This window comes from Dendrobates tinctorius, unplaced genomic scaffold, assembly GCF_039654945.1.
Source record: "Dendrobates tinctorius isolate UK_male_01 unplaced genomic scaffold, ASM3965494v1 ptg000231l, whole genome shotgun sequence".
In the NCBI taxonomy this organism is placed as follows: Eukaryota; Metazoa; Chordata; class Amphibia; order Anura; family Dendrobatidae; genus Dendrobates; species Dendrobates tinctorius.
In genome coordinates, this window is record NW_027361898.1 from 5,872,795 (window position 1) to 5,881,644 (window position 8,850).

General features: G+C 45.3%; 1 protein-coding gene across 1 annotated transcript; it reads right to left on the reverse strand.

Moving 5' to 3' along the window:
- Window positions 1–3,674: 3,674 nt before the first annotated feature.
- LOC141059783 (POU domain, class 5, transcription factor 1.2-like) lies at window positions 3,675–8,850 on the reverse strand. Its single transcript, XM_073555902.1, has 5 exons — window positions 8,521–8,850; window positions 7,345–7,467; window positions 7,125–7,250; window positions 6,553–6,717; window positions 3,675–6,094 (listed from the first exon to the last, which is right to left on the reverse strand). Exons 1-5 carry the CDS (start codon window positions 8,848–8,850, stop codon window positions 5,819–5,821), a joined length of 1,020 nt encoding a protein of 339 aa, XP_073412003.1. The 3' UTR covers window positions 3,675–5,818.

Sequence of the window (8,850 nt, forward strand, 5' to 3'; positions counted from 1 at the left end):
GTGATGCCACTTGCCATAATAGATAGATCAGGTAGGGAAGACATGTGAGATGGAGGAAAGATAATGAGTTCAGTTTTGTCTACATTGAGTTTTAGGAAGCAAGAGGTGAAAAAGGAGGATATGTCTGATAGACACTCCGGGATTCTGGACAGCAGAGAGGTGACATCTGGGCCAGAGAGGTAGATCTGAGTGTCGTCTGCGTACAGGTGGTACTGGAAGCCATGGGACTTTATGAGTTGTCCTAGGCCAAGAGTATAGATGGGAAAAAAGTAGAGGGCCCAGGACAGAGCCTTGGGGGACTCCAACAGATAGAGGGCAGGATGAGGAGGTAGTGTGGGAGTGGGAAACGCTGAATGTGCAGTCAGACAGGTATGAGGCAATCCAGGACAGGGCAAGGTCTTTGATGCCAAGGGAAGAAAGAATTTGTAGCAGTAGGCAGTGGTCGACTGTGTCGAAGGCAGAGGATAGGTCGAGGAGGAGGATGGAGAACTGTCTGTTAGCTTTGGCTGTGAGTAAGTCATTAGTAATGTTGGTCAGAGCAGTTTCAGTGGAATGGTGGGGGCGGAAGCCAGATTGGAGGATGTCAAGGAGGGAGTTAGATGAGAGGTGGGAGGAAAGTTGAGCATGGACATGCTGTTCAAGGAGTTTGGAAGCAAACGGGAGCAGTGATATGGGGCGATAGCTGGACATAGCAGTTGGGTCAAGGTTTGATTTTTTGAGGATGGGTGTTATGGTGGCATGTTTGAAGGCAGAGGGGAAGGTACCAGAAGATAGGGATAGGTTGAAGAGATGGGTTAGGGCTGGAATGATCATGTTAGTGAGGTGTGATTTGGAAAGGAGAGGAGTAAGCTTTCCTTCAGTGATGTTGGAGGGAGGTTATTAGGGAAGGGCAGAGGTCTGGTATGTGGAGTGGTTGGGGTGGTGGAACAGTAAAGGTTTGTCTTTAATATACTCTAGAGCAGCGGTTCTCAACCTGTGGGTCGCGACCCCGGCGGGGGTCGAACAAACAAAACACAGGGGTCGCCTAAAGCAGGGGTCCCCAACCACCGGTCCGCGGCCCAGGACCGGGCCGTTGCAGTGCTCTTGCCAGTCCGCAGACACAAGGGGAGCCGGCGGCTGTAGCTCCATTTGGATACTCACCCTGCATCCCTGTCGGCACGGCGGCTTCATCCAGCATTGAACAGTCAAGTGGTACCGCTCATTTAAGGTTATGAATATGGATGCCACTCCTCTCCCATAGGCGTGGCATCCATATTCATGACCTTAAATGAGCGGTACCATGTGACCTCTTTGCACAGGAAGAAGCTGACGCTCCGCGAGATGCAGGGAAATTCAGCGACATGAGGGTAAGTATGATGGGGGAGGACAGGGGAGCCCAGCCATGCATACACAGGTAGGAGCGGAGCCATATATATATAAGGGAGGGAGGGTGGGAGCGGAGCCATATATACAAGGGTGGGAGGGTGCTTGCGGAGCCATATATGCAAACGTGGGATGGTGGGAGCGGAGCCATGTATGTAGGATGGGAGCAGAGCCATGTATACAGGATGGGAGGGTGGGAGCAGAGCCATGTATACAGGATGGAAGGGTGGGAGCAGAGCCATGTATACAGGATGGGAGCAGAGCCATGTATACAGGATGGGAGCAGAGCCATGCATACAGGATGGGAGTGGGAGCAGAGCCATGTATACAGGATGGGAGAGTGGAAGCAGAGCCATGTATACAGGATGGGAGCAGAGCCATGTATACAGGATGGGAGAGTGGGAGTGGAGCCATGTATACAGGATGGGAGAGTGGGAGCGGAGCCATGTATACAGGATGGGAGGGTGGGAGCAGAGCCATGTATACAGGATGGGAGGGTGGGAGCAGAGCCATGTATACAGGATGGGAGAGTGGTAGCGGAGCCATGTATACAGAATGGGAGGGTGGGAGCAGAGCCATGTCTACAGGATGGAAGCAGAGCCATGTATACAGGATGGAAGGGTGGGAGCAGAGCCATGTATACAAGATGGGAGAGTGGGAGCAGAGCCATGCATACAGGATGGGAGCAGAGCCATGTATACAGGATGGGAGCAGAGCCATGCATACAGGATGGGAGCAGAGCCATGCATACAGGATGGGAGAGTGGGAGCAGAGCCATGTATACAGGATGGAAGAGTGGGAGCAGAGCCATGTATACAGGATGGGAGCAGAGCCATGTATACAGGATGGGAGAGTGGGAGCGGAGCCATGTATACAGGATGGGAGAGTGGGAGCGGAGCCATGTATACAGGATGGGAGCAGAGCCATGTATACAGGATGGGAAAGTGGGAGCAGAGCCATGTATACAGGATGGGAGTGGGAGCGGAGCCATGTATACAGGATGGGAGGGTGGGAGCAGAGCCATGTATACAGGATGGGAGAGTAGGAGCGGAGCCATGTATACAGGATGAGAGGGTGGGAGCAGAGCCATGTATACAGGATGGGAGCAGAGCCATGTATACAGGATGGGAGCAGAGCCATGTATACAGGATGGGAGAGTGGGAGCAGAGCCATGTATACAGGATGGGAGGGTGGGAGCAGAGCCATGTATACAGGATGGAAGGGTGGGAGCAGAGCCATGTATAAAAGGATGGGATTACATGTGTGGGGCCATCATATATATGGGGGATTACATGTGTGGGACCATCATATATATGGGGGATTACATGTGTGGTGCCATGTATACAGGATGGGAGCAGAGTCATGTATACAGGATGGGAGAGTGGGAGCGGAGCCATGTATACAGGATGGGAGAGTGGGAGCGGAGCCATGTATACAGGATGGGAGCAGAGCCATGTATACAGGATGGGAAAGTGGGAGCAGAGCCATGTATACAGGATGGGAGTGGGAGCGGAGCCATGTATACAGGATGGGAGGGTGGGAGCAGAGCCATGTATACAGGATGGGAGAGTAGGAGCGGAGCCATGTATACAGGATGGGAGGGTGGGAGCAGAGCCATGTATACAGGATGGGAGCAGAGCCATGTATACAGGATGGGAGCAGAGCCATGTATACAGGATGGGAGAGTGGGAGCAGAGCCATGTATACAGGATGGGAGGGTGGGAGCAGAGCCATGTATACAGGATGAAAGGGTGGGAGCAGAGCCATGTATACAAGGATGGGATTACATGTGTGGGACCATCATATATATGGGGGATTACATGTGTGGTGCCTTCTTGCTATACATGGGAGTATTATATGTGTGGGACCATCTTTCTATACATGGGGGATTATATGTGTGGTACACCTTTTGAATGTTTGTCAAATATGGGACCATCTTGTTGCAGGGAAACAAGCCCAGTGCTCCCACTCATTCAAAACCTATGGTGAGTTGAGTCACATTCACATATAAAAGATGCCATGCTGTGCAGAAACTGCAGTGTATCCTATGACGTAGTTCACACTGTTCTATATGTTTGATTTGTAGCAATGAGAATACATAATGCATATCAGGTATTTACATTCCAAATCATAACTGTAGCAAAATTACAGTTTTAAAGTAGCCACCAAAATAATTTTTTGGTTTGGGGTCACCGCAACATGAGGAACTGTATTGCGGGGTCACGGCATTAGAAAGGTTGAGAACCACTGCTCTAGAGTATATTAAACTTTTTTTTAAATAAGCCCCTTAGAAAAAAAAAAACAAGACAAAGTTGAGAGTTAAAGTTTTATTTGAACAATTAAGTGTAAAACAAAAATTTCCATCTCACAGTTTAAGAAAAGGAAAAAAAAAAATCAACGACTGTTTCTTAATATTGATTGATGCAAATCTCCCCAACTCCTGCACATTTCTTGGTTTCCCCCAGTACCCTTCCCTCCCTCCCTCCCACCACCCTCTTGTACCCCAACACATACAAATTTATTTTTTTTTTCTGTGTTTAACCACAATAGTGAAGAACTTGTGAATGTGAACACGTCCAAACTAAGGATAAGTGTACACAAGAGTCTTTTTTGAGGGGGGAGTTTTTGGAGAAGCTTTGTGGAGTTTCCGCTCAGTTTCTGCTCCAAAACCTCCTAAGAAAAAAAAATACAAAAACAAAAAAACTTCTCAGCGTGTAATGAAATGCATAGATTGTAATTTTATGTGGGAGCACACTGTCCACAGCTGGTGGTGCGCACAGTGAAAAAAGGCAGATTTTTTTCTATGCATGATTAGAGAAATTTCCTCATCGAATTACATTGTTGTGATTGAGTTGTCGATAGGTATGAGGGACATGTATGAAAGTTGGTGGAAGGACGAAATCCATAGCCGCCAATGGGCATTTTATTTTTCTTAGGTTGGTCTGATTGGTAGCAGAGCCTTCCATTATAGAATCATATTTCATGAATGTCCCTAATAAATCCAACACTGTAAATTAAAGTGTCAAAATGTCAAAACCCAGTTCTAGACCCCCCCACTCCTCAGGTGACAGAACAAGTAATCATGGCGGCTTGTTTAGTGCAATTAGTAATAAAGTAAAAAGTAGTTAGTGATTAAAGTGACTTACGGACACAAGATCTTCTCTTGGAGAAAAATCCCGGGGAAGAAAATACAATTAAAATCTAATGTCTAATTTTTACTTCAGGACAATTAATATAGTCTTCTCTAAAGGACAAACAATTTACTAAGACAAAGATGGACCAGATAGTGTATAGCCAAGCCTTGACTGTGGAAACAATGCCAGGCAGCTGTGGGTAAAGCTGGGAATTGTTCAACTAACCAAAGCTCAGTGAAGTGGATAATTCACTAATGCCAGGCAGCTGAAGGGAAAGTAGGTATTGCATGACTAAGCTATACCTTGACTGTTGAAAGAGGAGGACAGATGAAGGAAATGGAGGTTTTGCACAACTAAGCCATGCCATGACTGGTTCCGATGTTATTAATGTCAGGCAGATGAAGGTAGGCAGATGAAGGTAGAGCTGGGTATTGTACAGTTACACCAAGGTTTGGCTGGTTAAGTGAAGTTTACCAATACCAGGCAGCTGAAGGTAAAGATGGGCATTGCATGGTTAAGTCAAGCTTTGGCTGATGAAGAGGTGAGTTATTGTTATTTTTTGTAAAAGATTATCAGAGGAGATTATAACCCTCTTAAGTGATTAACTACCAATGCCAAGCAGCTGGAGGTAAAGCTGGTCATTGTATGGTTAATACTTAGAGTGCTTTCACATTGCGTTTAGGTACCTGTTCAGTGGCTCACATTGGGGCTAGAACATTGGTAATGTATGTGCTGACGGGGCCATTGACTATAATGACGCCGACAGAGGGAACATGCTCTGCCGTGCATCATTTTTGAGCGTGTATGCCTACTTTATGCAGACACTCAGACATTTGGGTGTCCAGCTCCAGTTGGCATACATGTCCGAAAATGATGCATGTCAAAGCACATGTTCCCTCTGTCGCCACTATTATAGTCTATGGCCCCGGCAGTGAAAACGCCCAAATCCCATTTTGCAGGGGGTTCGGACATAAGCCCTGACGAAGCCACTGAACACTGAAACGCAGTAGGTAAGCACCCTAAGCCAAATTATATGGAGTTTAGCAATACAGGGTAACAGAAGGTAAAGATAAAATTCTCTATCAATGCCAGGCAGCTGGAGGTAAAGGTAGTCATGTTTAAACCAGATATTAGTCAATTCTTACCTGGAGGATTAATGAGATTTGGTACTGTGTAAGTTACAGCACTACATGGAAAAACATATAAAGGGAAACAAAAAGTAATTCTGAATTCCCTGTGACCACCCCCCACCCGCCCCAAACAAAAGATTATACTCTGCATACATAAACATTTTACATGTCATGACAACAAAGGGCAGAGATCTAATTAGTATAGTGGGCCATGGGCATGCCATAAGGTATGTTTTGTGGGTACACCTCATTTGTATGGAAGCCAGGCATATAAACTGGGTGGTTATATTGAATTTCGGACGCAGTGAACCCTTGAGTGGTCGGAAATTGCGGCAGGGAGAAGTGCTGTTCAATGGGCGGTGACAGTGAATTGACAACGTCGGGGTGTTCACCAATGTTCTCCCTCAGGTACGGGTTCAACTGACGCTTTCCTTTCTGTCGGCGGTTACAAAACCATACTCTAATGACCTGGAATAGATTAAACTCATGAAAAATGGGAAAGGGTTACAGCTAAAATCTATCTATCTAGATTAAAAGGAGCACAAGCCTCAAATTTGAATAAATAGATGGTGCCAGCCATTACAGCCAAACAACCACACAAGATTAGGAGGATCAGAAGTGCACTACATTTTCCATCAGCCCCTATATGCAGGCCAATATTTCACTGCAGGACAGGGCTGATTACCAATGTATTGCACTTTTAATCACCCTAATCTTGGGTGGATGCCTTTCTTTATTAATATTTATCTATTTGGAAGAATTTTCTCAGCACCAGCTCCAAAATTAGAGATAGGTGCCAGCTCACTGGTTGTAGCCCAACAACCAGAAAATATCAAAATAAAAAAGCAGAGCAATGACGGTCACAATTTCCTTTAACTCCCAATCAGTGTGTAACAGCTCAGACTCTACATATGCAGACTACTTACGGATTTATCCATTCCCAGCTCTCTGGCAATTTGGGCGATCTCCTGTGCACCCGGCTTGGTGCAGTTCATAAAATAATTCTCCAGTCTCTCTTTCACATTAGTCTCGATACTTGTGCGGTGCTTCCTTTTCTGCGGTGGTGGTTGTTCCTGACCGTTATTAATTAGCTTTTTGGTGAGAAAAATACAGAAATTTTTTTAGTACATTTCGAGTAAACTTACAACCCTGATCCGATAGCCCCTTTCTGATGCCAGTTCATACCAACTAATGTTGGTGTGGGAGGTCTTGTTGTTCTATGACCCTCCCTTCCAATTTTTTGTAGTTGTGAACTATACAACCCTAATGATGGCTTTCACGCCCCCATCCCTCTAAATTGTGATTTATCTACTTTAAATGAGCCATAATTAGGTTCAGATCATCCATTGGAAGGGCAAATAGAGTCAAATTGATCATGAGCCCCAGAGCAGCTTCAAAAGATTGTTCCATGGATAAGCAGAAAGAGGTTCTTATCATGAAAGATTGCTTAAAGTCAATGATTGCCACATGGAATCTCTACTTTCATATCTTTACTCACCTTCTCCAGCTTGTCTGTTTTCTCCAAGTCATTTAACCAATCTGCTAGAATTGGCTTAAGCTTGCACATGTTTTTGAAGCTCAGCTGTAGCGACTCAAAGCGGCAGATCGTCGTCTGGCTGAACGACTTACCTGGAAAATGAAGATAGAAAATGTCAGATCCTCAAAATCCTAATCAATGATCTCCAACCAGTTGTCCATTACAAAGCTCTACATGAGACCTTACCATACAGCACTCCCAGTGCATAGCCAACATCTGCCTGAGTGTACCCTAGGCTCACACGCTTCGATTTAAGAGTCTTTGTAAACTCCTCCATTTCAGAAGTTGGACCTTCCTGCTGTGGCTAAAACAAAAGATATTGGGACAAATTAACAGATATATCCAATGTTCAAATTTACAGAAGAGAACAAGACAGGGATTGCTAGATGAACAGTTCTAGATGTCCATTCTTTTTGTAGACATCTTTAGTACAGACTTGTGTAATAAGGAGCTAAACATAGTGTGCTTCACCCATCGGTCTGGAACAGTGGTCTTTAACCTGCAACTCTCCAGCTAATTCAAAGCTATAGATATGGGAGCTGTAGTTTTACAACTGCAGGGGGTGACAAAAATTAGAGGCCACAAAACTACAAGATCAAGTTCTTAAATAGGACAATTTCATGAGCACAAGGTGGGATTCAACCAATATCAGCAGTACATGTCATTCAGAGAACAACAAGTTCAGGAGTTCAGACAGCAGTAACTTCACCTTTTACTTAACCCCTAGTCACAATCGGAGCAGATCAAAGGTTAAGTGGAAGGTGGGGTTAAGCGAACAGGATGGCAGAGGGCCATGATACAAGGTGGAGTCTACTCATTACAGTAAGACCAAGAGCTGAAAACAAGATGGGAGTTATTTAAGAATTAGGTCTCCTCAGTACAACAAAACCAAGCATTCAGTAGTATATAGGATTACCTCAAAATAACAAGACCAAGAGTTTAGGACTGTATAGGGTCACCTCGATATGACAATTAAAAGGTCAATACATATTGCGACTACACGAACTAATTATCTCTTGGGGCCTCCTCAATATTACATATCTAAAACTACACAGTACAAGCTTAAAATATGCTTAATAGTTCCCTATAATATCATGCAAAGTTCTAGATTAATTACTCTTGGCACTGCTACATGGGCTGATCTCCATGCTGGACAGATCACTATCTAAGGCCACACTGGGGCTTTGTTTGTATGCAACCTGGTCTGGGGTTAGGAACTTGATATAATCAGTGATCTTGATGGTAGCTGCTGTATTGCCACCAATTGGGGTAATTGGCCAGCAGGCAGCAGCACCCCACGCCTAGCGATAATAGAGTGTGGAAGGGAGATTGGGGGGCAACAATTAGCCATAATTACCGATTCCTGCTCTTCATCCTGGTTCCCTTTGTCCGCAAGGTTTGGCATCTGCTCTTCACAATAATTTTGGTGTTCTCCAACAGGGAGGCTGAGGGTCTGGCTAGCATAATCAAATTGTGGCAGAGTATTCAACTGAAGTACCGATTGTACTTCAAGGTCTCCGTACTCATACTCCGATTTCATTGGCAGGTAATTATAATTCTGCTGGTAAGTTAGGCCAGCGCTAAATTCCCATTCGTCTTGCACAAAGCCAATGCCGTTTGCATAAGCTTGGAAGGCTTGCTGCTGATCCATTGCTGAATCCAACTGAAAGACCAACGCTGTGCTCAT

What these genes read in the sequence shown, in the direction of transcription:
- LOC141059783 (XM_073555902.1), bottom strand. Translation starts at nt 8,850, where the DNA reads ATGAGCACAGCGTTGGTCTTTCAGTTGGATTCAGCAATGGATCAGCAG. An exon ending in AGGATGAAGAGCAGGAATCG is followed by an intron (nt 7,468 to 8,520) that starts GTAATTATGGCT and finishes CTTTTGTTTTAG; the next exon opens with CCACAGCAGGAAGGTCCAAC. An exon ending in TGGGAGTGCTGTATGGTAAG is followed by an intron (nt 7,251 to 7,344) that starts GTCTCATGTAGA and finishes TTTCCAGGTAAG; the next exon opens with TCGTTCAGCCAGACGACGAT.